The sequence below is a fragment of the Kogia breviceps genome, chromosome 11 (genome assembly GCF_026419965.1).
Source record: "Kogia breviceps isolate mKogBre1 chromosome 11, mKogBre1 haplotype 1, whole genome shotgun sequence".
Classification (NCBI taxonomy): domain Eukaryota; kingdom Metazoa; phylum Chordata; class Mammalia; order Artiodactyla; family Physeteridae; genus Kogia; species Kogia breviceps.
In genome coordinates this window covers 77,321,653-77,349,487 of record NC_081320.1, presented here as the reverse complement: position 1 = coordinate 77,349,487, position 27,835 = coordinate 77,321,653, and the positions used below count along the sequence as shown (strand labels likewise).

At 38.5% G+C, this 27,835-nt stretch overlaps 1 protein-coding gene across 17 annotated transcripts in view; it reads left to right on the top strand.

Moving 5' to 3' along the window:
- The window catches only part of LTBP1 (latent transforming growth factor beta binding protein 1), a 432,121-nt gene that overhangs the window by 228,000 nt on the left and 176,286 nt on the right, over positions 1-27,835 (top strand). For all 17 annotated transcript variants that reach the window (XM_067007826.1, XM_067007825.1, XM_067007830.1 and 14 more), the window contains 2 exons: positions 15,640-15,742; positions 19,769-19,840. In XM_067007826.1, the coding sequence (XP_066863927.1) occupies positions 15,640-15,742; positions 19,769-19,840 (175 nt within the window). The remainder of the gene's footprint in view (positions 1-15,639; positions 15,743-19,768; positions 19,841-27,835) is intronic.

The window sequence follows — 27,835 nt, the reverse complement described above, 5'->3', positions numbered from 1 at the left end:
TCTCTCAGGGACTCAGGCTGATGGTGGTCTCCACCATGTTACTGCTGTGCTATATGGAATACATGACCTCTCAATTCTGACAGCAAGAGAAGTCTTAACTCCCAATGTGACTATAATTGGAGATAGTCTGTAAGGAAGTAATTAAGATTAAATAAAGTCATAAGGGTGGGGCCCTGATATGATAGGATTAGTGTTCTTGTAATAAGAGACACCAGAGAGCTCCCTCTCTTCGTCATGTGAGGACATAGCAAGATGGCAGCCTCTTATAAGCCAGGAAGAGTCCTCACCAGAACTGGCCATGCTAGCACCTTGATTTTGGTTTTTGACACTCCAGAACTGGGAGAGAAAATAAATGTCTGTTGTTGAAGCCACCCAGTCTCTGGAGTTTCGTAATGGCAGTCCAAGCTGACTAACAGAGTAAGGGACCAGAACAGAACATGTGGGGAAGCAAGTGGTTTTTTGGTGAGCAGTAAATGTTCCTACCACAAGTGGCAGAGCAGTAGTCAAGACAGACATGATTCCCTGCTCACAGGGAATTAAAGAAACTTATTAATATGGCTTGTGGCATTCAGTTTTTCTATACTACTTGTGACCAAACCACAGGTAATTATTAGTTTTGAGTTCTGTGTACTTGGATGAGATACCGAAAAACTGAAAGCTTAACCAAGTGAGGCACGTGTTACAGCTGACATAGTGTTACGAGGCCCCAAATGGGTTTTTGTTCCTTTCAGTATCTCTATGTAAACAAAAATGAAACTGACAAGCAATGAAGCTTCATAGAAAGAATTTCTCTCAATACAGTTCTGAAATAAGCATTGGGGAGAATAGGCCTTATGCTCATCATTTGGGAGTGACCTGATTGCTGTAGTAATAACCATGCCATGCCTACATGCCTGTCTTTATTTCCTCCCTCATCTTGAGTCCAGCTTTATAAAAGAAATATCCTTGGTAATGGAAGTTTGGATAAATTTCATGTTTGTACCATCTAGTACTAGGATTTATGATATTTGTGTTTTGTTGCAAGGAAAGGCTAGCGGGAATTATGATGTTGGGATATAATCATGAAAAAACATAATTCTTTTTGCAATTTAAGAATAGCAAGACACATACATCATAGCCTGTTAGACTTGACTGTTGAAATACTCAAATCATTGTAGAGGTGGAGAAAATAGGCAGCCCAAATTTGATCGTTTATTTAGAAAAGATGTCAAGTAGAATAATACGTTTCATGCTTAAGAATTTTTTCTCCTTTTATGTTACTTTAAAACCGTTTTTGCCTTAGTGTAACTTTAAAAATACTGTTTCATAAAACCAAAGTAGTTGTCTGGAATTCCTTGAAGCCCATGGTTTGGCTTCAGCAGGCTTTAAACAAATACACTGTCAGAAATCAATGTGGATACATTTCCAACAGTTAATGCCCTAGTCACAGTAGATACTTTGTAAAATCAATACCCTGAAATATCAGAGGATTATGGTTGTATCAGATACACCACATGCCTAACATTGTTTTAATTACTCTAATAAAAGAAAGCTGGGTGGACTTTAAAAAAAAACAAAACAAAAACAACAAAAAAAATCTTGCCTGTAAAGAATGTTCTGCTCAAGCCAAAGCAAATTTTTTACAAGTTCTTTTAGAAAATCTGGAAGTATTTAAGCGTTTTCCTCTTCTTCTTATGAGACAATGCCTGTTACCCTGCCAGTGCTCCATCGTACAATATTCTCCTTTATGACAACAGGCCTTTAGAACAAGTTGATCAAATATGTTGCTATAGTTGCGTTAGTGATAGGGTTCAGAGATTTGGACCCTTTTTCTCACTGGCACATAGACATGAACATATTTAATGTTCTGGTCCATGGACTCTGAAGAGTTCTCATGAGGTTTTCTAGTTTGATTTGGAGCCATAGTTGGTCCAGGCTGGAGGAGGACTGTTTTGCTCGGAAGATGGGCAGAAGTCATTTTGCCAAAGTGGAGATGGGTTTATATCACAGCGAAAAGATTAATAGAAACAAAGAGGCCCTGTGACAGAAGTTTGGATTAATTGTTACATTACATACAGGGAGAACTTTCCCCATGAGGGTCCTCATTCTGGTTTTTATGAGAAATCCCAGATTTTCAAAAAATGGGATTTACATTCCTCAACCAGATTCATAGAACTGAGGGTGTAGCTTCTGTTTGCCAGAATACCTCAAGGCTTTGTGCCAGAACATTGGAATAAGGTGCTTCTGGGTGGGGGTAGAGGTGAGCATAGCAGTTGCACACTTGGAATAATTTATGGGACACCTGTGCAGAGTGGGTTGATCAACCATAATGTGACTTTAAAATGAGTCATCGCTCAAGGCATGGAAAATCTGTATCTCCATGACTGTCTTGAATAATTTCTGATATTTTGCCTATTGGTAATCATCTATTCATTATAATTCTTATAATTTAGAAAGGAGCCATTTAAAAGCCATGACTGTTTTTAGAAAGAGCTGCCTTTTTTTTTGTGAGTACTGACTAGCAGGAAAGGGAGAGGGTATGAAGCAGGGTCCAGAAGAGGAGGCCCATTCTGGTTATCACTGATCAAGTTGGTCCAGGTCATGGTGTGATGTTAGGACTAGGAAGCATGTGGCAGCAGGGAATCTAGTGTATCAACCTGGCAGGCAGGGAACATATAAGGAACATGGAACTTCACAGGTTACCCTCACCCCTGCACTAGAGTCTTCATAAAATCATAGAATCTAGGCACATCAACGAATATTTGCAATTAGTCTATCCTTAAAATTTGATTGATGAGGAAGCTAAAGTCCAGAGAGAAATAAATTTGCTTCATGTCTTGTTTTGAGTTTATGGTTGATAAGGGCCAAGACTGAGGCTTTCTGCTTCCTACTCCAATATTGTTTCTACTGTTCCATCCAGGCTCTTAGGTCTTTTCTCCTTGGTGTGGAGGATTCACAAGAAACCATTGCTGTCTGTATAAGTCAGCTTGGGCTGCCATAAAAAATACTATAGACTGGGTGGCTAAAACAACCCAAATTTATTCTCATAGTTCTGGAGATTGGAAGTCTAAGATCAAGATGTTGAGAGATTCAGTTCCTGGATGGGCTTTCTTCCTGGTTTGTAGATGGCCACCTTGTCACTGTCTTCAGATAGCAGAGAGAGAAAGGGCTCTGGTCTGTCCTCCTCTCCTTATAAGGGCACTAATCCTATCACAAGGGCCCCACCCTCATGACCTCATCTAAACCTAATTACCTCACAAAGGCCTTACCTCCTAATATCATCCTGTTAGGGGTTAGATGTGAATTTGCATGGAGAGGCACACCAAGATTCAGTCCATAATACTAGCTGAGCATGAAAGAACAGATACATTCTCTGGGACATGTTTTAGGGAGTTCCATGTTCTGCAGTGTCTTGTGATTGCACCATGTATGCTTGGGAGTAGATGCAGAGTAGACTTCACTATTTTGGCTTCATGGTCTTGGTCCTCTGGCACCAAGACATGGCATATGACAAGAAGGATCTTGATGTCCCCAAAGTGAAATCATCTGCTGCTTGAACATTGATATTAACTGGTTGACTTATTGTGATAACATGTTGTCCTTATTGAGTAGAATAAAAATGAAATCCAGATAATCACAAACTCTCCACAGCATTTACTCCCTGGCCACTTTCTACTGGTCAGAGCACTTTTGTGAAAACCTGAACATTTTTAGCAAAATCTTAAGAATATCGTGTTTCTTCTTAAATATCTAGAGCTAACTTTTTTTTTTTTAATACATCTTTTCTCTGTAAGTTGAATCTGGGACACTGTATTATATTGTGTAACTGTTAGATTACTTGGTCATTTGTTAAATAAGCCCAGATTTTTAAATGAGGGACCCAGAGGAAGGGGTCTAATATTGACTGTGAGCCATGCATGTCTGGACATGTGGCTGTCTCACGTAGAACCTGCCTCTATGTATTGTCTAAGTTTTGAGAGCTCTGTGTGAAAATGGACATTTTTAGTTCCATTTTATAGAAAAAAAATAGGCAGAGAGAGGTGGAGAGTTTTGCCCATGGCCATGTAGGTGATGATGGGTAAAGTGAGGATTTGGACCCACGTTGGTCCAACTTCAAAGACTATGCTCTTGTCATTTATTCAGTTGTAGGTCATCTTTACACTGCTTTTCACTGGGCCCACAGGGGATAGAATTGTGTGGGAAGGTCAATTTCACAGTCATAAAGCACTAATTCTGCCAAACATGGAGATGCCTGGAAGTTTGTTTTGTGTCGGGACCTCTCTTACTGGGACAGCATTTGTTGGGAAAGAGATCATTTGTGGTGAACTTAAAGCCCCCTTCTGCTAGTCATGTGAGGAGAAGTATAGCTAACGGGCCTTTAATAATTAACCAGTTTTATATTTTGGTCCTCTATTACTGATCATGTTGACCTTAAATATAATTTCTTCCCTTTTTCCCCCCATGAATGATGTACTCTGTCCCGATAATTCTTACTTACTTTTGAAGGGAAGTACCAGAGGTAGAATACTATACTTTTATAAAAACATACTCTTTTCTTCCTCTTCTTCCTCCTCCTTATCAGTATTTCCGTGTTTGCCACACTGCTTCCAAGATGTCAAATATCTCACTGGAAGCAATCCAAAACTTTTGGGAAAAGGAACGGTGACCTTTCCTTTTCCCTGTCTCCTGATTAATTTTGATATCCAACTACAGATTGACTCCCAAATTGGGAGAATTCTCCAAGGCTTAGCTCCACCTCATTCTCTGACTTTCCCCACCAGCTTGCTGTTCCTTTGCATTTGGCCTGCCTTCCTCTGTCCTTTCCCCACCCCCGCCCTGGGGTCCCTTCCAGTTGTATTAGGTATTGGGCTTAGTTAAAGCTGCTCCATCCCTTTGGAATCTCTCTCCCCAGTCCAGCCGTTGAGTCACTGCCTTGTTTCAGTTCTTGCCTAAACACAGCTCTGCATACTCTTGCAGGAAAGAGTTGCAATGCATCAGCCTCTCTTCTTTCATGTTTTACTTTGGTGCAATCTCTAGGAGCATTTAAAAAATCTGTATTCCTTTAACATTTTAGGTTCTGTTTATTTGTTTCTTTGGTTCTAGCGCCTTAACCTCTTTGAGAAACTGTTCTTTATTCAAGCTCAAAGTATTTTATACTTCAATGTATAATGGTTCCTGATAACAAAATAAAGTGAGCTACATACACGTGATAAGGATAATTTGTAAAGAGTATTTCAGTATTAACATTTTTAAATGTCTTAAGTAGTGGGTCCTTGACATGGTGACCATCTTCATGAAGTGACCCTTCTACTACTGAAATTTCTGAACCCTTTTAAGAAATGTATCCTGAGAGCCTAACAAATTGGCCAGCACTGTACCACTTGATAGGTTGCACCCACACAAGATATAAACTGAGGAGGACGGTGCAGATACAGCCCATGCTCTGCTTACCAAACACTATGTCCTGGTGCAGAACACACCCCAAAAGATCACCTTCTTTTAGTCCCTGCACAGGGGCTGATGGGGTAAGGTCAGCCATGCTTGGACATGCATCATTTAATCTCACCACAATCCTTTGAAGTTGGAATTACTGTCCCATTGTCTCAGGACTGGTCAGGAGAGGCTGGATAATCTGTGGAACATCTCATCAGAGAGAGCTGGGGTTTAGATCCAGCTGTAATGATTCCAATCCGGTACTCCTTCCTTTTCCCCAAGGCTGAATCATCCTTGGAGAAGATCCACTGGCCCAGTGTAGCAAACATTCTTGAAATGAGGATATTATTATAGGTACTAGTAATCTTAAGGTATGAAAATTAAATCTCTTGAAACCACACTCCAATGTTTATCACAGTCTCTTCAAGCGATTGTTCATCTCTGAAGAAACTCCAGTGGTGAGTTTTTAATTGACAAAAAATATAAGCCATGATAAGTTGAAAACTTATCATTCCAGCTCATATATTTATAGGGAGATCTAAAACCAGTTGTCATCACAGCTTTATTTTGAGTATCAGGAAAGTGGTATGGTGTTTTAAAACTTAGGATTTGCAAGGTAAGTTTTGCAGATAAGTCTGCAGATAAGTGTTCTCAATCAGGTCAAAATTTAGAAGAGTACAGTATTTTGCAGTCTGTTAATTCTTTACAATGTTTAACAAAGGCTTTTACACCATTGCTTGCAATAATTTTTTGTTGTAAAAGTCAAACCATGAACATTCATGGAGTAATTGTAATGATTTTTAAATAGTCTTACCTTCTGATATATAGTGCTAATACAGGTATGCAGATAGGAAAGGTCGAGTTATTTTCATGCACCCAATCTTCTAAGAATATGGTGATTAGGGCTGGGAATAGCTCTATTTGTTTTTCCCTTTTCTATCTAGTTTGCGTAAGTCCTCACCTCTCAGGCTGGGGTGAGCATCTCTGGTGATGTTGATTTGAGGGACAAGGTGTGAGACACAGGAGATGGGTAGGAATGCATCTGCCCAGACACAGTCCTGTAGAGACGTGAGAGCAACAGCAGTACTTGGGGTTTCTCTAGTGTGTAGTAATTTGCATTTCCTAAATCAAGTAATGCAACCTGTCAGTGTATATTGAGCATGGAACCCTAGACCTGGCAGAAACCCTAAGAGTCATCTACTTCATACCCTGAGCATTCCTGAGAGATGGTCCTCCAGCCTCCATTCCCAGAGAAGATGTTGACCTCTTCCACTGTTGAGGATTATTAACTGTTGAAAAGGTCTCCTGCTTAATGAGTTGAATCCTTTCTTCTTGTGATTTGCAGCCTTTAGTCTTGCTAATACCTTCACCATGCAGCTAACTTCAAACAACAAGTTTGTTTAACATATCTGAACTCTGCCATCTGTCTTATTATCTCTACTTTCTTCAGCTGATACTCACAGGACCTGGTTGCCAGAACCTTCCTTGTTCTGTTTGGACACCTCTAGGTGGGTCATACATTTGCTAAATCCTAGAAGGGACATTTGGGGTTAGAGTGTCCCCTATCTGCAGCCAGAGGTTGTGGGAACTTTTTGAGGAGCTTTATCACATTGATTGATGGACAGGATAGATTTTTCTTTCTGACTTGAAATAGCTAAATATTGGGTATAAAGTTAGCACATTTCTCCTCTATTTCTAATAACATATGCCTTGAAATGAGAGACAGGCTTTCTCTGAAAATGTGGTGAGTGATTCACATAGGAGAAATTCGTTTGTAGTTTTTTGTTTGTTTCTTTTGTTGTTTAAATTTTTGAATTTTATTATACAGCAGGTTTTTATTAGTCATCAATTTAATTTTTTTTTTTATTTTTTTGCGGTACACGGGCCTCTCACTGTTGTGGCCTCTCCCGTTGCAGAGCACAGGCTCCGGACATGCAGGCTCAGCGGCCATGGCTCACGGGCCTAGCCACTCCACGGCATGTGGGATCTTCCCAGACCGGGACACAAACCCGTGTCCCCTGCATCGGCAGGCGGACTCTCAACCACTGCGCCACCAGGGAAGCCCAGTCATCAATTTTATACACATCAGTGTATACATGTCAATCCCAATCTCCCAATTCATCACACCACCACCCCCACCCACCCACTGCTTTCCCCCCTTGATGTCCATACGTTTGTGCTCTACATCTGTGTCTCAATTTCTGCCCTGCAAACCCGTTCATCTGTACCATTTTTCTAGGTTCCACATATATGCGTTAATATACGATATTTGTTTTTCTCTTTCAGACTTACTTCACTCTGTATGACAGTCTCTAGATGCATCCACGTCTCTACAAACGACCCAATTTCTTTCCTTTTTATGGCTGAGTAATATTCCATTGTATATATGTGCCACACCTTCTTTATCCATTCATCTGTCGACGTGCATTTAGGTTGCTTCCGTGACCTGGCTGTTGTAAATAGGGCTGCAATGAACATTGGGGTGCATGTGTCTTTTTGAATTTTGGTTTTCTCTGGGTATATGCCCAGTAGTGGGATTGCTGGATCATATGGTAATTCTATTTTTAGTTTTTTAAGGAACCTCCATGCTGTTCTCCATAGTGGCTGTATCAGTTTATATTCACACCAACAGTGCAAGAGGGTTCCATTTTTGCCATACCCTCTCCAGCATTTGTTGTCTGTAGATTTTCTGATGAAGCCCATTCTAACTAGTGTGAGAGGATACCTCATTGTAGTTTTGATTTGCATTTCTCTAATAATTAGTGATGTTGAGCAAGATGTGCTTCTTGGCCATCTGTATGTCTTCTTTGGAGAAATGTCTGTTTAGATCTTCTGCCCATTTTTGGATTGGGTTGTTTGTTTCTTTAATATTGAGCTGCATGAGCTGTTTATATATTTTGGAGATTAATCCTTTGTCCATTGATTCATCTGCAAATATTTTCTTGAATTCTGAGGGTTGTCTTTTCGTTTTATTTATGGTTTCCTTTGCTGTGCAAAAGCTTTTAAGTTTCATTAGGTCCCATTTGTTTATTTTTGGTTTTACTTCCATTACTGTAGGAGGTGGATCAAAAAAGATCTTGCTGTGATTTATGTCAAAGAGTGTTCTTACTATGTTTTCCTCTAGGAGTTTTATAGCGTCCGGTTTTACATTTAGGTCTCTAATCCATTTTGAGTTTATTTTTGTGTATGGTGTTAGGGATTGTTCTAATTTCATTCTTTTACGTGTAGCTGTCCAGTTTTCCCAGCACCACTTGTTGAAGAGACTGTCTTTTTTCCATTGTATACCCTTGCCTCCTTTGTTATAGATTAGTTGACCATAGGTGCGTGGGTTTACCTCTGGGCTTTCTATCTTGTTCCATTGATCTATGTTTCTGTTTTTGTGCCAGTACCATATTGTCTTGATTACTGTAGCTTTGTAGTATAGTCCGAAGTCAGGGAGTCCGATTCCTCCAGTTCCGTTTTTTTCCCTCAAGACTGCTTTGGCTATTCAGGGTCTTTTGTGTCTCCATACAAATTTTAAGGTTCTTTGTTCTAGATCTGTAAAAAATGCCATTGGTAATTTTATAGGGATTGCATTGAATCTGTAGATTGCTTTGGGTAGTATACTCATTTTCACAATATTGATTCTTCCAATCCAAGAACATGGTATATCTCTCCATCTGTTGGTATCATCTTTAATTTCTTTCATCAGTGTCTTATAGTTTTTTGCATACAGGTCTTTTGTCTCCCTCAGAAGGTTTATTCCTAGGTATTTTATTCTTTTTGTTGCAGTGATAAATGGGAGTGTTTCCTTAATTTCTCTTTCAGATTTTTTTATCATTAGTGTATAGGAATGCAAGAGATTTCTGTGCATTAATTTTATATCGTGCTACTTTATCAAATTCACTGATTAGCTCTAGGAGTTTTCTGGTAGTGTCTTTAGGATTCTCTATGTGTAGTATCATGTCATCTGCAAACAGTGACAGCTGTACTTCTCTTCCGATTTGGCTTCCTTTTATTTCTTTTTCTTCTCTGATTGCTGTGGCTAGGACTTCCAAAACTATGTTGAATTGTAGCGGTGAGAGTAGACATCCTTGTCTTGCTCCTGATCTTAGAGGAAATGCTTTCAGTTTTTCATCATTGAGAATGATGTTTGCTGTGGGTTTGTCATATATGGCCTTTATTATGTTGAGGTAGGTTCCCTCTATGCCCACTTTCTGGAGAGCTTTTATCATATATGGGTGTTGAATTTTGTCAAAAGCTTCTTCTGCATCTGTTGAGATGATCATATGGTTTTAATTCTACAATTTGTTAATATGGTGTATTACATTGATTTACTTGCGTGTATTGAAGAATCCTTGCATCCCTGGGATAAATCCCACTTGATCATGGTGTACGATCCTTTTAATGTGTTGTTGGATTCTGTTTGCTCATATTTTGTTGAGGATTTTTGCATCTATATTCATCAGTGATATTGGTCTGTAATTCTCTTTTTTTGTAGTATCTTTGTCTGGTTTTGGTATCAGGGTGATGGTGGCCTCATAGAATGAGTTTGGTAGTGTTCCTTCCTCTGCAATTTTTTGGAAGAGTTTGAGAAGGATAGGTGTTAGCTCTTCTCTAAATGTTTGATAGAATCCACTTATGAAGCCATCTGGTCCTGGACTTTTGTTTGCTGGAAGATTTTTAATCACAGTTTCAATTTCATTACTTGTGATTGGACTGTTCATATTTTCTATTTCTTCCTGGTTCAGTCTTGGAAGGCTATACCTTTCTAAGAATTTGTCCATTTCTTCCAGGTTGTCCATTTTATTTGCATAGAGTTGCTGGTAGTAGTCTCTTAGGATGCTTTGTATTTCTGCGGTGTCTGTTGTAACTTCTCCTTTTTCATTTCTAATTTTATAGATTTGAGTCCTCTCCCTCTTTTTCTTGATGAGTCTGGCTAATGGTTTATCAATTTTGTTTATCTTCTCAAAGAACCAGCTTTAATCAGTTTTATTGATCTTTGTTTTCTTTGTCTCTATTTCATTTATTTCTGCTCTGATCTTTATGATTTCCTTCCTTCTACTAACTTTGGGTTTTGTTTGTTCTTCTTTCTCTAGTCCCTTTAGGTGTAAGGTTAGACTGTTTATCTGAGACTTTTCTTGTTTCTTGAGGTAGGCTTGTATTGCTGTAAACTTCCCTCTTAGAACTGCTTTTGCTGCATCCCATAGGTTTTGGATCGTCGTGTTTTCATTGTTATTTGTCTCTAGGTATTTTCTGATTTCCTCTTTGATTTCTTTAGTGATCTCTTGGTTATTTAGTAACGTATTGTTTAACCTCCATGTGTTTGTGTTTTTCACTTTTTTTTCCTTGTAATTGATTTCAAATATCATAGCGTTGTGGTCAGAAAAGATGCTTGATATGATTTCAATTTTCTTCAATTTACTGAGGCTTGATTTGTGACCCCATATGTGATCTATCCTGGAGAATGTTCCAGGTACACTTGAGAAGAAAGTGTAAACTGCTGTTTTTGGATGGAATGTCCTATAAATATCAGTTAAATCTATGTGGTCTGTTGTGTCATTTAAAGCTTCTCTTTCCTTATTTATTTTCATTTTGGATGATCTGTCCATTGGTGTAAGTGAGGTGTTAAAGTCCCCCACTATTATTGTGTTACTGTTGATTTCCCCTTTTACAGCTGTTAGCAGTTGCCTTATGTATTGAGGTGCTCCTATGTTGGGGGCATATATATTTATAATTGTTATATCTTGTTCTTGGATTGATCCCTTGATCATTACATAGTGTCCTTCCTTGTCTCTTGTAACATTCTTTATTTTAAAGTCTATTTTATCTGATATGAGTATTGCTGCTCCAGCTTTCTTTTGATTTCCATTTGCATGGAATATCTTTTTCCATCCCCTCACTTTCAGTCTGAATGTGTCCCTAGGTCTGAAGTGTGGGTCTCTTGTAGACAGCATATATATAGGTCTTATTTTCATATCCATTCAATGAGCCTGTGTCTTTTGGTTGGAGCATTTAATCCATTCACGTTTAAGGTAATTATCAATATGTATGTTCCTATGACTATTTTCTTAATTGTTTTGGTTTTGTTTTTTTAGGTCCTTTTCTTCTCTTGTGTTTCTCACTTAGAGAAGTTCCTTTAGCATTTGTTGTAGAGCTGGTTTGGTGGTGCTGAATTCTCTTAGCTTTTGCTTGTCTGTAAAGCTTTTGATATCTCCATTGAATCTGAATGAGATCCTTGCTGGGTAGAGTAATCTTGGGTGTAGGTACTTCCCTTTCATCACTTTAAGATTATCATGCCACTCCCTTCTGGTTTTTAGAGTTTCTGCAGAGAAATCAGTTGTTAACCTTATGGGAGTTCCCTGTATGTTATTTGCCATTTTTCCCTTGCTGGTTTCAATAATTTTTCTTTGTCTTTAATTTTTGCCAATTTGATTACTGTGTGTCTCAGTGTGTTTCTCCTTGGGTTTATCCCGTATGGGACTCGCTGCACTTCCCGGACTTGGGTGGCTATTTCCTTTCCCATGTTAGGGAAGTTTTCCACTATAATCTCTGCCAATATTTTCTCTGGTCCTTTCTCTCTCTCTTCTCCTTCTGGGACCCCTATAATGCGAATGTTGTTGCGTTTAATGTTGTCCCAGAGGTCTCTTCGGCTGTCTTCATTTCTTTTCATTCTTTTTTCTTTTTTCTGTTCTACAGCAGTGAATTCCACCATTCTGTCTTCCAGGTCGCTTACCCGTTCTTCTGCCTCAGTTCTTCTGCTATTGATTCCTTCTAGTGTAGTTTTCATTTCAGTTATTGTATTGTTCATCTCTGTTTGTTTGTTCTTTAATTCTTCTAGGTCTTTGTTAAACATTTCTTGCATCTTCTCAATCTTTGCCTCCATTCTTTTTCTGAGGTCCTGGATCATCTTCACTATAATTATTCTGAATTCCTTTTCTGGAAGGTTGCCTATCTCCACTTCATTTCATTGTTTTTCTGGGGTTTTATCTTGTTCCTTCATCTGGTACATAACCCTCTGCCTTTTCATCTTGTCTCTCTTTCTGTGAATGTGGTTTTTTTTCAAAGGCTGTAGGATTGTAGTTCTTCTGCTGTCTGCCGTCTCTCATTTGTATTTTTAAGTTGTAAAAATCAGTTTAATCTGGGAATAAAAATGTGGTTCAGTAGAGTCAGCCTGTGTCCATGTGATAATGTCTCATCAAGAAGTAGAATCTTCCCTTCTGAGAGAAGGTCATCCTGAATTCTAACATCCTTGTCAATGTGGTTGTCTCCAATGTGGCCTTCTGGTGTGGAGGGGAGATTCTTCCTCTACCTTCTTTTACTCTAGATGCTTCCTACATCCAGGTAAGATGTAGTGGTGCTGAGTAGTCTCTTGTGTGAGAGACCGCATCTGGCCACAAAGATGTCTCAGGTGGAGTTTATAGCTACACGTTGAAGTCTCTGCATCATTAAATAACTAAAGGGGCGTACATGAAACCTTGTGCCTCGTTACAAGCCTGGTTTTATCGCTTGCAGTCTGTCCTCATACTGTGCAGGCCCAGTTTTGAGAAGAACACACAGTGTCATGGTACCACCTACGCTGCCATTTATTTAATCGGTTTGGATGGCTTGTGTTGCTCTTGGTGGTGGACCTGCAAAACAAAGCCATGGGATAAAGCAGCCTGAATCCTGTAATGAAAACCTTGTACCTTTTTTGAGACCTGGTCAGGAAAAATGATTTATTTTTGCCCTCCCAAATAAAACATTCTAGGAATCCAAGGTGAAAATTGGATTTTAACTGCTACTAAAATTTAGAGCATATAAAATCAGCAAGTGTTGAGAGTTTTGCTTGATGAAGGGAAGAACCTAGAGAGTCTGTGACAAGAATGGACTACATGTGATGTGCACTGGTGTCTTATGTAAATCTGACTGATAAAACTGGAAATAAACCATAAGCAAACTTTGGCAGTAGACTGCAACAGTAGAGACCTTTGTGTTCTTAACATAATCATTTTGTTTCCAGTCTTATGCCTGGAGCACTGTTCTTTCTTCTGTGCTTCATATTTCAGATTTAAGTCTTCTGTGATTAAGCTAAAGGAGTCTGGGAACTACCTCAATGCAGCCAGTATGTGCTCTTCTTCCCTCAGGTTCTCCATTTTGGACAAGTGTTCACACTCCCTTCTCCCCCTTTCCCCCCTCCCCTCCTCCTGCTTATCATACGCTATTTTTGGAGAGCATACAACATCCTGTTGAAATCATTAAAAACCACAAAAACCTAAGGAATTCAAAGCTATGATGTAACAAAAACTTCATTAGCTGAGCTGAGCCTTCTCTGGTTTTGTTTTACAATTGGGACATGTAGTTACTTAGAGCCTCATTGGGAATGCTGCATGGGTGGACCTGGTGGGAAAGCAGTGCTGTCCCTGGAGGCCTGCCAGGTGACTGGTGTCTACTCACTGCTGCCCTTCTTCAAGTCACCACCTGCCCCAGCTTTTTGTCCCTGAGTTCTGCTTGCTAGCCTGGGCGAGTTTGCTAATTTCCATGGTTTTTCCCAGAACCACTGCTTGCTTGAATAGATGGCAACTAGTTTGTTTGTTTCCTAGTTCCTCAGGTTGTTTGCTCCTTTCTTCCACAGTTATTGAGCATTTATTTGCAATGGGTACTGTGTATTGGGATATAAATAAGATACATCTGTGTTTAATTAAAATGCATAGTGGAAGCAGTGGAATTGTGTAGAAAGTGCCCTGGAGTAGAGGGGATGGTTGGAGGAACTTGCTGAAATTGAGGAGACAGGAGGCTTCGTGATGAGCCTTCTGCAGGGCTGGGGATTAAGGGATAAAGAAAGTTTCTCCAGGCAAAAGAAGGAATGGTGTTCCAGAGAGGAGAAACAGCTTTTGGAAAGACAGTTTGTACAGAAGAAAGGAGTCCTTTGGTGTGCCTGAAGAATGGATGTAGAGAGGTGGAAGGAGACAGAGAGAAAGATTGTCTAAGGTGAGAACAGGAAGGTCCCATGTATCATGCTAGGGAGGTTGCAGTCTTCAGACAGTGGAGTGTCGCTGACGGTTTTCAATCAGAGTGATGTGATCAGACTTGTCTTTGGAAAGATGACTCTGGAGACCATTTGGAGAATCTTACAGAGACTGAGGCAGAGGAAGACAGAGGGACCCCTTCGATCTGGGGCGTGGGCTTAGCCTGCACGATAGGGATGAGGAGTCAGGTGGCCCTTCCTGCACAGCTGGCCTCCAAATCCGTACACAGAGCAGCATCTGTTGTCCTAGAGCCTTCCCAACCCCACTGAGTTGGTCTCACTTTAGGATCCTGCCTCTCAGCCTCTTCTGACCTTGGTTGACCAAAAGATGAGATGGATCTTCACATCTGTCAACTCGTGTTGCTCAGGTGGCCTCTACGCCTGGCTTTTCTGCCTGCTGGTCTGACTTAAACCTGCCAGCACCTTCCTAGCTTGGCTGACTTCCCTGGGTCAGGCTGCTTGGATGCCTGGAGCCTTTGTCTTGTCCAGAGCTGATCTGGCTCAGCCCGTGATCATACCCTGTCCCTGCCCAGGCCTTGGTGTTACAGGAGGACCAATGACCTCTTTAGGTGGGATCTGTGCCACATTCTCAGGGTCTCTGTACATGCCTCACCCTTACAGCTCTGTTCCCTGAATGACCATGGCAGAGATTTCAACAGACGATTAAAACTGAAATTTAAAAAGTTTATCTTTTATTAATTTTTAAAATTTTTTAAAATTAATTTTTAATCGGAGTATAGTTGATTTACAATGTTGTGTTAGTTTCTGCTGTACAGCAAAGTGAGTCAGTTATACATATACACATATCCACTCTTTTTTAGATTCTGTTTCCATATAGATCATTACAGAGTATTGAATAGAGTTCCCTGTACTATACAGTAGGTTCTTATTAGTTATCTATAAAATGTTTATCTTTTAAGTTTTGAGGTTCTTACTAAGGAAAAAATGGCATTGGAAAGTTAAGTTTTATAAAGTGCTCTGAACAGTGACAGGTTTTCTGAAGACCCTAAAAATGCCAAGGAGCTCTTGGAAATATGCATGTTTACTTGAGTATGGTATTGATTGTGTGCAGGTGTTTTGTTCTGAGGTTTTAGAGGTCTCCCTGCCTGCCCCACCACCACCCTGTTCTGTGTCGATAACAAGGGAACTGTTTTATAATGTGGCTGTGAAGCACAGCAGTGCTGTGGAGCTGGGCATCCTGCATTCAATTAACCTTTGTATTTCACACCTCATCATTGCAGTGTGGCAAAGCGCTTCCTGGCCTTTCAAAGCAGGAGGACTGCTGTGGAACCGTGGGTACCTCCTGGGGCTTTCATAAATGCCAGAAATGCCCCAAGAAGCCGTGTAAGTGACATTTCATCATTCCTTTGCAGGTTAATGTAGCATATCTGTTTCCTTATGATTACGGTTTTAATGGTGAGACAACATTAGACTTCAAAGAAATCGCATTGAATTGTAGAACATAGTGTGATAATTTGCATTTTCAGAAACTTTGCAAGTCTGAGAAAGCTTTCACATGGATTCTGTTTTTTAATAAACAGTTATCAGTTGCCTTGTCCAGCTGGATTACTTTTGTTTAAAAAAAAAAAAGTCTTTAGAAAGGGGATGTGCTATAAGTAGGCTCTATTTTCTGAGGTGAAAGAAAAATAAGATCTCTTTTAAAATGATAATTAAATGTTCCAAACCCTATAAAAAGTCAGAGCAGTTGCTATTTCTTAAATTACATTCCTTAAATGAAATTTTTATTAATATCCACGACTTCTCTTGTAGTTTTTATTACACTATAGGTTTTCAAATTTCACTGAAAGGAAAAGCTAAAACGGAGAAACGAATGATTGCTGATTTGTGAAAGAGAAACTTACAATCACTAGGACACAGTGCTTTTGTCCTTTTCCTCTTAGTTGCTACTGTTAAACTGTCACATTTTCATGACATGAATCTCTTCTGACACCCACATGCATTTAGTCTATAAAATTTGTTGTTCAGAACCTGTTGAAGTGAATAAATCCAGATGTACATCTTTCTATTACTTTTTTCAGTTTTTCTAATACTTTTCAGAAAGCCAGAGGTAACTTGTTTTAAGTTGAGATTTTTCCTCTTATTCATCGTGTTTTTGCCAAGAAAGCAAGTGATGTTTTTCTCGTCATCATCTTTTGCTTTGTGTTATTGAAGATTTCTATAGTTTTTTTTAAATAGTTTATGCTGCAAGGAATTTCTCATTGGCTTCAATTGGATAAGTTTTATTTACCCTTCTTTAGACATCTGTTGATTTGATTGATATTCTCAACTGCCTTTTAAAGCTGTTCAATCTAGAATCTGCCATTTTAGAATTACTGCTCCATAGGTCTGTCTTACATACTGTTCTTCCATCGCCATCATAATTTGTTTTAAATAAATTGTCTCTCTTCCTTTTCTTTCAGACTTACATGTTCTCTAAATCTTTTGATGTCTACGTTAATTTCACTTATTTTCTTGATAATTGCTCCTGTCTTCCTTTAGAGGAATAATTTTGGAAACACCTACTAAAGTTTCTGATAATTAATGAATTCTTCATATAGGGGGGAAAAAAAACCACATAAATAAGGACATTCAGGACGGAGACATTGTCCCCAGTGGACTTTCTTTGAGTTTCAGTAGTGATTAGCAATGTGAATTTCCAGCAAGTGGGTTGAGTGTGATGGTCCTGCCTCACTGAAAGACCCATCCGCCTAAAATTATTGTGGCAACCTGACTGGAGGGACGTCTAAGGGACGTTTAGTATGATTTCAAGAGCATGGAGTTTAGAGTTAGGTAGACCTGAGTTTGACTCCAGCTCTGTCATTTGCTGTGGAGTCTTATGGATCATGAAACGAGTCTATATTTAAAATGTTGAAGAAGCATTGCCTTTTAAAAAATGTCTTCCCTTCATTTTTGGGTAAGTTTGTCTTCAGGAATATTGTGAAGGGTGGTATGTTTCCCACTGCTAAGTCTAAGGGCTGAGGAAAGAGAAGTCCAATTCTTACAGCTTGGTTTTAGGGCTACATTTATGTTCACTAATACTTTTTCCATTTTATCTCTTATTTTTCTTTTCCATTTCTCCCCTTCTCTGTGTATCTTTTCCTTATTTAGCTTTTTCTCTTTCCTCTTATTTCCAAATCCCAGCGTTGCAAGACAGGGACAGAAGTTAAGAGTAAAGGGAATCATACTGTTGTGTTTTTCTGTTTTGCTTTGGTTTTTAATCCCTAACTCCCGACCTTCTATCATTTTCTATCTAGAATTTTATCATCTGGGGATAAATTTACTGCTTTATATGGTTTTATATCTTAATATGATAATTTAAGTAGAAAGTGAAAGTACAAAGTTGCTGTCACTTTTAACTAAATGCTGATGAAATTAAGGTCATATATGGGCTCGCCTAATGTATAAATTGAAGACATTGATTCTGTTTCACGAAGAGCAACGCAGATTATGAATGAGGTAAACTATTAACCTATTGACATTTACTCCTTTTGTGCTGTCCTACGATGTGACTCACTCCCAAGAAACACACTCAGGGTCACATTCTTCCTGTGTCATTTAACAAACTTGCCTTGGTTGGTACTAATCTAAATCATACTCGTTTTGGAAAAGAGCAGACTTTCCTTGGCTTTAGACGCTAGGGTTCTGTGTTCCATACCTTTTTTTTTTTTTTTTCCACTCGAAGTAGTTCAAAATTCAGTTTTCAGGTGGCTTTTATTTAATGTTTTGAAGTTTTTGTTTAGCCACATACAGAAGGACCTTTCGTTGCTGATCACTTCTTACTGTGAAAACATAATTTTAAATCTGCAAATAATTTCATTAGAGAGTCTGTACTCTATTAGAAAGGTACTTGGTATGAACAAGTCGCTTGTCCTTTAAATATTTTTAGAAGAAAATTAGCATCAAATTCTAAACGGAAGAAGAATTTAAGATCATCTGGTCCAGCTCTTTCTGCCTTAAGTAGATGACTGTTAATTTTTAAACAAGATATGATCTCTCTTTTGCCTTTGAACAATTCACAGACAGAGATCGCAGGCTCTGTAGGTAACCTGCTACAGGGTGTCCTTGTTATATGGGATAAGACTGGACATGTGGCCAAGAGGCTGAATGGGTGACTCCCCCTGTACCAACCTCTTTTTTCTTTTAACCCACTATTCCCAGATTCCTCACTTTAGCCATTTTCCAGCAGGAGAAATACGTCAAAGAAAGGAAGTAATAGAGGAAATGAATGCCACTAGTAAATACTCACGCTGTTCACTAGTGGTGAGAATAAAGAGCACGTGTTAGGGGCAAAATAATTATATTTTTCAAAAGAAAATTTCCATTTTACTTGAAACTTTTTTTTTTTTACTCCTTGTTCAGGTCTTCGAAGTGGTTTGACCATTCATCCTATTTTGATGACAGCCCATCTTCTGTTACTCATTATCTTAATAAAATAGCACCTTATTGCAGGAAACATTGATATCTGGGCTTACTTTTGTCAGGCATTGCAGTAAGCATTTTGCATAAATTATCTCTAAACTCTACAACAACCCTGACCTGCTCAGTAGATGGGGAATACTCCCATTGTACAGAATTCCATTTGAAACCCAGGAAGCTTATCTTCCAGGGTGACAGAGCCAAGATTTGAACCTAGGTCAGCTTGGTCCCAGAACTTATGCCAGAAATGTTCTCGGGTATCACGTTAGGATGTCAGAATTTCAGTGACTAGGATTTTGTTGATAAATTGGTGACCGCGACGTTTGTATTGTTGATCAATTTTCTGAGTTGATGAACCATACAACTGATCAGAGCGGCCCTTCACCTCTCCCAGCTTCCTCTCCTCACCTTCTATTCTTCCCAGCTTCATGGTATAAAGAATCAGCTCATTACTGGAATATGTGAGCCTGTAAATGAGGCGAGCATATAATTTATTGTCTAAACTGGGACACTTTTAAGAGTGAAATGGAGTGCTATTGATGAACTTTGCTGGAGCAAAAGTATCACCAAGGGTTGTCCGAGGCAGACCAAGATGTATAGTCACCCTCTCTGAATTTATAAGAAAATTCAACTGCCTGTAGTTAATGATTGGGGAGGAATTGATTTTTTTTTGTTGTTAATAAATAATCACGAATTGGAAGAAAATATAGAACAGTCTTATGATTCTTTGAACTAACATAATCAAGATTGACAACTAATTGAGATTTATGTCTGTTGCAAAATATGAGGTATACTGAAAAACAAGGAAAATGTGAAAGAAATGCATATACCTTGGGTTGGTATCTTAGAAATAAGATCACTGATGCTTTATATGGCTTTGGTTATCACATATAGTAGTTTAGGGTTGTAAGAATGTAAACTAAGCATGTAACATTAACTGTTTCTTCTTTACAGCTTATCATGGATATAATCAAATGATGGAATGTCTACAAGGTTATAAACGGGTTAACAACACCTTTTGTCAAGGTACGATTAACTGACTTCATTGGTGTATGAGCTCAACAGTTGTTTGGCTTTTGAGAAACCTGAGTTGTTTTGCTTGCTTTGTTCATTAGTCCAGCGTGTGAAGGTTACACAGAGAACCACCTCTTGCTCACTCTGTTTAGGAAATAGAAGTTTAGTGTGTGGTTGCTAGAATTACTTCACTACCATTTAAACTTAATGGAACTTTTCCCCCTTCTATCTATTTGTGATGAAATCCACAAGAGATGGAATTACATTATGGAGCACTCTGTGGGCTCCACACTAGTCACCTCCTGTCCACGTGTGGGTGTGTGTGCATGTGAGCACATACATGTACCTAGAGTACTACTTCTTTACTGACATATGACTGGGCAGCAGAGTTCCCTTTTTTCTTTCATCAGACTATTTCTGGCTAACCTTGAAGTACTCAGGTATTAAATATCAGAGCAAACACACATTTCTTAGTCAATAGGGTAAAACTATGTAGTTAAATGTGAAATGCCCTGAGTGCTTTTTTTTTTTTTTAACATCTTTATTGGAGTATAATTGCTTTACAATGGTATATTAGTTTCTGCTTTATAACAAAGTGAATCAGTTATACATATACATATATCCCCATATCTCCTCCCTCTTGTGTCTCCCTCCCACCCTCCCTATCCTACCCCTCTAGGTGGTCACAGAGCATCGAGCTGATCTCCCTGTGCTATGCGGCTGCTTCCCACTAGCTATCTATTTTACATTTGGTAGTGTATATATGTCCATGCCACTCTCTCACTTCGTCCCAGCTTACTCTTTGCCCTCCCCGTGTCCTCAAGTCCATTCTCTACGTCTGCATCTTTATTCCTGTATTGCCCCTAGGTTCTTCAGAACCATTTTGTGTTTTTTAGATTCCATATATATGTGTTAGCATACAGTATTTGTTTTTCTCTTTCTGACTTACTTCACTCTGTATGACAGACTCTAGGTTCATCCACCTCACTACAAATAATTCAAGTTCGTTTCTTTTTATGGCCGAGTAATAGTCCATTGTATATATGTGCCACATTTCTTTATCCATTCATCTGTCGCTGGACACTTAGGTTGCTTCCATGTCCTGGCTGTTGTAAATAGAGCTGCAGTGAACATTGTGGCACATGACTCTTTTTGGTTTTTTGTTTTGTTTTTTTTAAATAAATTTATTTATTTATTTTTTGGCTGCATTGGGTCTTTGTTGCTGCACGTAGGTTTCTCTATTTGCAACGAGTGGGGGCTGCTCTTAGTTGTGGTGCATAGGCTTCTCATTACGGTGGCTTCTCTTGTTGTGGAACATGGGCTCTAGGCACGCAGGCTTCAGTAGTTGTGGCACTCAGGCTCAGTAGATGTGGCTTGCAGGCTCTAGTTGTAGCGCACGGACTTAGTTGCTCCACAGCATTGGGATCTTCCCAGACCAGGGATTGAACCCGTGTCCCCTGCATTGGCAGGCAGATTCTTAACCACTGCGCCACCAGGGAAGCCCATGTGGTACATGACTCTTTTTGAATTATGGTTTTCTCAGTGTATATGCCCTGTAGTGGGATTGCGGGGTCTTATGGTAGTTCTATTTTTAGTTTTTTAAGGAACCTCCATACTGTTCTCCATAGTGGCTGTATCCATTTACATTCCCCCCAAGAGTGCAAGATGGTTCCCTTTTCTCCACACCCTCTCCAGCATTAATTGTTTGTAGATTTTTTGATGATGGCCATTCTGACTGGTGTGAGGTGATACCTCATTGTCGTTTTGATTTACATTTCTCTAATGATTAGCAATGTTGAGTATCCTTTCATGTGTTTGTTGGCAGCCCTGAGTGCTTTTGTTCAATGTATATGGAAACATACAGCAGAGGGACCTTCAGAAATCATCCAGTTCAGTGTCTATACTTTACAAGTGAGGATATTCAAGCCCAGACTGGTTAAATGACTTTCCTGTGGCTAAATAAACCTGAAGTTGTAACTCAGGTTTACCAGTGCCTAGTTTAGTATCCATATATGATAGCAAATTCGTTTCAGTTACTTCGGGAGATGCCCAGTTAGTGCCGCTAATTTCCCAGTATGCATCTAGGATGAAGGTGGTGGTGGTAGTAACTTATGTGTACTTTGCAATAAATGTTGAAAGAGCCTCCAAGAGTCTTATTGAACGAAAATCCTTATCAAAACACAGCACATGTCCTCGGACTTGTGGTTTCAGGCTCTCTCTCCTTGACCAGTATGTGTTTATAGGGCTGAGTAGATCTAGGTAATTTTAACAATATATAGATTAATCCCTATTAAAATGGTTCACGTCAAAGGAATATCTTAATTCCCTGAGAATTTTCTCAAGTCATCTATAATACTGTGTCTGTTTAACGTTGATGATTTGTAGAGCTTTTACTGACCTAAAAAGAATCTTTTTTTTTTGAAATGTACATAGACATACCATGTCTTTAGAAAGTTTTGCCTTCACATATTATAAGCCCTCATCCTAGATGAAAGAATGTTGGCAAAGGAGAGGGTGCCCAAGATGCTTTTTGAGAAATATCTGCAAACCTGTAGTACTGCTTGGTACATGGGAGTAATGGATTAATTAACATTATGTAAGAATCAGTAGAATTTAAGATATTATTAAAAGTTCATATTATATGGATGGAAGGTTGAATTAAATGGATGGAAGAATGAATAGATGGCTGAATGTATATTCTACAGTATAAACCAAGTTGTTTCACAGATTTGGATAAAAATATATATGAAAAGCCCTAGCCCATTATGAGGATGTGTTATTAGAAGCAGAATGAGCAGGGCATTGGAAGTAATGACCTTGTACTCTGCCGAGCAGACTGAATTTGGGGTTTGGGTATTTGGTGTTCATTATCTTTTGGCTAATAAGGTCAGCCAGGCTTGCGAAGGGTGTGGTGTTAAACATGAGGGTGTTTAGCCTAGAGAAGTTGAGAGTGAAGAGAAATATAATGGCTGCCCTTACAAACATGGGTTTAAATAAATGTTTGATCAACTTTCCTACAAAACAAGACTTTTATGAATTGCTTCAAAGGCCAAAGTCAATAGAATGGAGTTATAAGGAGGCATATTTACAACAACTACAAGCAAACCTCTTCTGTGGGTTAGAGTTCCCCATCACTGTAATGAAACACCTTTGGAAGTACTGAGCTTCCAGCACTTAGAGGTGATCCAACAGATCCTTAATAACTATTGGCTTGGGATGCTACAGGGACTTTCTATCCTATGCAGTACATGATGTTAAATGACTCTGTAGGTCCATTCCAGTACTCTGATACCAGTATTACTCGGTCACCAAGGACAGAGGTTGTGCACGAGAAGAGGGAAATTACTCTTTGGTCTGTCACACAATTTTTAGACATGTAGTTTCCTGAAGTGTCCCCTTGATCAGGCATATCTGGTTGCTTCATTAAGCTGTAGAAAGAGGAGGATCCTTATGTATCCTTCACCACCCTAATCCTACATGGCTAATTGTTAGATATTCTCCAGAATTGTCAGATGCTCCTAATTTCTCTGAATGTCAAATGATGAAGAATATACTTCTTTTCTCAGGGTGGGGTGGGATTTGGACCTTAAGAATCCCAATTAGAAACAGAGAGACAGAGAGTACCCAAGGTCACACAGATAATTAAGAGGCCCAGCTAGGATTAAACTCCCAAGCCACCTCTGTTTCTGTCTGCAGCATGACCTCCTTTACCACTTTTGTATGTATCTGAGAAGTATTACTAATGTAGATACAATATGCCATCTTCCTTCTACTGGCTGGTTCAAGGTTCTAACAGTTCGTATTCCTAAAAATACCACTGTAGAAGTGGAAGTGAAAATTTGCAAGTAATCATTTGCCATCTCATTTAGCAAAATGAAATGGAGAATCCTTTAAATAATTCCTTGAGGTTTTTTGTCTTTTCCTCATCTGGTTCGGCTGGTATGGAGTGACCTCTAGCAAATTTTGTTCATACTGAGCATATCAAATGGTTCCACCTCAGTCAGTTGCACTGATGTTCAGTAACGCCAAATCCTGGATTATGTTTGTCTCAGGAAGATATTTGCAAAACAGTGTTGTACTTTTTGGCGTGAATTCTGGAGTGAAGTATCACAGAAAATTCTATTTCACGGTGCCTCAAGAAGACACAGCTAAATTACACTACAGAGAAGATTGACTCATAACATAATATGAATCTATCGAAATTGCTTTTGAGAGAAGGGCTTAATTTCATTCCCTTGGTGATATTATTGGTCACTAAAATTGGGTAGAACCTTCTCACATTACATATATACACTTGGATTTTCCTAGAGCCGTGAAGCCTTTTGATTTTATGCTGAAGTTTTTCAAAAAAAGCCCATTAACCATCTAATTACTTGTGCATTCCACATTGTTCTTGGAGTTTAATGTCTTCTCAGTTTACAAAGCACATTTAAAATTAAATTGATTAATAACTAGAATTACATTATTTCCTTCAACTAAGTGAATTAATGTCCTGAAACAGCTTTTCATAATGGGCCCTCCGTAACAAAGAACCAACTGTTCACAAGTTAATCTGAGGAGCTTTCAAATAATTGCCCTAAAAGTTGGGTTTTTTTCCTCCCCCTTTCTAGTGGTGCTACAATTATCTTTTCAAAGGAATGATTTATTACATATAAACACATGGAGCTCTAAAACCTTGCCTCACTACCCTCAACATTATGGAATTGTTATAATTTGCTTCGTTCATCATAACAAACAATACAATTAAATTTCCTGGTGGATCTAGAGCAGCTTTTGTCATTTGATTATTATTCTAAAGTTTTGATGTAGAACTAGAATTAAATGAAGTAGTACCTCATGGAAATGATCATAGGAACTCCTACTTTCATACTTCTTCCCTGCCTTTTGATTACTCATTTGCCCATAACTCTGCCATGAAATAAATGAGTTCTTAAAAGTTAGGTGTAAATCTAACTTTTAAAACTAGAATTGGGTTCTGAAATTACTTGGGGACCGGTCTTTTCAGTGAAATCTTTTATTAAAAGCAAATATCTCGATATGCTAAAATCACTTACCTGTTTGATTTTATAACTGTAAATTAATCAATCTACTGTTCTCTACAGTTTTAGCATGTGCAGAGGTGCTGTGGGCAATGCCAAAATACATAGCTAAAAGACGTCTACACTTTTAGAATCCAGTGTATGCATATACCTTTTCCAAGAATAATTTTGAAATCTTTAAAAAACATTCCATAATCTACAAACATTAGTTGCCAGAGCACTCCTGAGCTACAGACTGAGGATATGTGATGAATGATGAATAAGACATTGGTCTTGCCCTTTGGATTTAGTGTAATTAAATCAGTTTGAATCAGCAGGATGTGATTTGCTTTGTTCACTCATCCGTCTAGCTGAATTTCAGCTGCCTCCAGATGAGCCTATTAAAGCAAATATGAAAGAGCTGTCCACACAACTTGCTTTTGGCATTATTTTATTACACTGGTTGTTCTGCTTTAATAAAATAAATTTACAACACAGATACACTAAGACAGTAATACTCTATTAAAACGTTCACTGCAGGTCTCCTTTTTGATAGAAAGTGTCCCGAAGTGCATCTAAAACTAAATTGTATTCAGACCATAGAAAAGATAATGCACTTTTTTTTTTTCAGGGGCATATCTCTGTCATTAAATGAAACTCACCAGTCTTGGTTAATAATCCACATAAGGAAGCTGTACATGGAACTTCTTGGTTATGAAGAGCTTGTCTGGACTGTAGCTTACATTTCAGACATGTTAATGGTCATCAAAAAATTGCTTGTGAATGGAGTATGGTGAACACATAGAGGAACACTGGTCTTTGAGTGCTTTGAGGGGACTAGAAAGTACAGGAGAGACCCTCAGGAAAACTGACTTGGCTGGAGAAAAGCATGTGGCCTATGGCATAGTGTTGGGTTAAAACACAGACCTACTAGAGCATGGACTTGAGGATATGGGGAGGGGGAAGGGTAAGACGTGACGAAGTGAGAGAGTGGCAGGGACATATATACACTACCAAACGTAAAATAGATAGCTAGTGGGAAGCAGCCGCATAGCACAGGGAGATCACCTCTGTGCTTTGTGACCACCTAGAGGGGTGGGATAGGGAGGGTGGGAGGGAGGGAGATTCAAGACGGAAGAGATATGGGAACATATGTATATGTATAACTGATTCACTTTGTTGTAAAGGAGAAACTAACACACTATTGTAAAACAGTTATACTCCAATAAAGATGTTAAAAAAAAAAACAAAACAGACAGGTAGGGTGAGATGAAGTGATGCCTAATTTTAAGACAAATTTCTTATGTTTCTTATGATGAATTGCATGTATCATTTGTAATATAACGGGCTTTATGATACATGCTGGGAAAACAGCTATTGGATTTACACTTCTTTTAATGTAGAAATGTCCAAAGGCCATTGTGACAACTACTTGCACATTTAAAAGAAAATGGATTTGTGGCTTAGAGAAGAGTTATCATTTTATAATTATTTTCAAAGGTATAGTTAATGGAAACAGTTAATAGTTAAATGAATTTACTGACACTATCAGTTTTTGCACTCAGCATTGTTTTTTGTGTCCTCTGCTTGCTTTGGGGGTTCATGTTTTCTTTTGTGGTAGGATTGCCAGGTAAAAATATAGGACACCCAGTTAAATCTGAATTGCAGATAAACAGCAAATAATTTGGGACATGTATTTTTAAAGTATTAGTTTATCTGAAATTCAAATTTAACTGGGTATCCTGTATTTTTATTTGCTAATTTATATTTTGAGATCACATCCCTTAACAGCTCTTTAAATGAGGATCACTGAGAAGTATATACTTTACATGTCTGAGAATATCTTTATTTTGAGCACATTCTGTAAGGAGACTAGTCAGGTGTACAATTCTAGGATAACAGTTATTTTCCAACAATACTTTTGACCTACATTATACCAGTGTCTTTCTGACCTCTTTTTGATACTTTCTTCCTTTGTAGATAATGTTTTCTCTCTTTGGAGATCATCTCTGAATTCTTTATGTTCTGTAGGTTTACCACGATGTGTGTCTATATTTGGATTTATCTTGATTTTACTCAGTAGGCAGTGTTGTGTTGTCCATCTGAAGACTCAGGTCTTTCCTCAAATTTGAAAAATGATCTGCTGTTATCTCTTAAAATATTGTTTCTTCGTGCTTTTCAGCTGAAACTCCTTTTAGACAAGTGTTGGAGCCTCTGGTTTTCGTGTCTCTTATAACACATCTTTTGTGCTTTTATCCTCTTGTCTTTTTTGCTACCTTATGCGTGAATACCTCAGTTCTGTCTTCCAGTTTTCTAATTGCTACTTTACTATGCCTATCTAGGTTCTATCCCATCTGTTACACTTTTAATTCTAAGATTATCAGTTCTAAAATTTCTCATTGTTTTTCATAGCTAACCTGTTCTTTTTTCATTTTTTAAAATGTATTTATTTAACTTTTTAAGCAAACTGAAAAGTTTAGCTGGATTTTGGTTGCTGAGGGAGGAGTATTTTTGCATAAATAAGTTTGGTTTGTTATCCTCAGTTGTTAAACCCACTTTTGACTGGAGACGTATTACAGCCACAGGCGTTTGTTTCTGCCAAAATCCCCTGGTCAATAATGTGTTAAACTCCTGGCTTCCCCTGCTGCTTTCTAGACAGCAGACCCAGAGCTTCAGTGACCACCAGCTACCATGTATTTCTGTACCATTTCAGATTTACTGGGATGTTGACCTCGTTTTTGACCTTGATATTTTATTGCTTATGTTAGGAACTGGGGTGAATGCCAAAGCATGAACTTACTGTGTTACTTAAAAAAAAAAAAAAAGTATCCATATCAGGATTGAGGTTTGTTTTTTTTTTTTTAAAGAAATCAGTATCAGAATTTGGTTTTTAACATCTATATATATGTATCAATATAATAAATTGCTTTTCCTTGAGAATACAGAAAAGCTTTTCAGAAAACTTCATATTATATAATTGTTATCCACA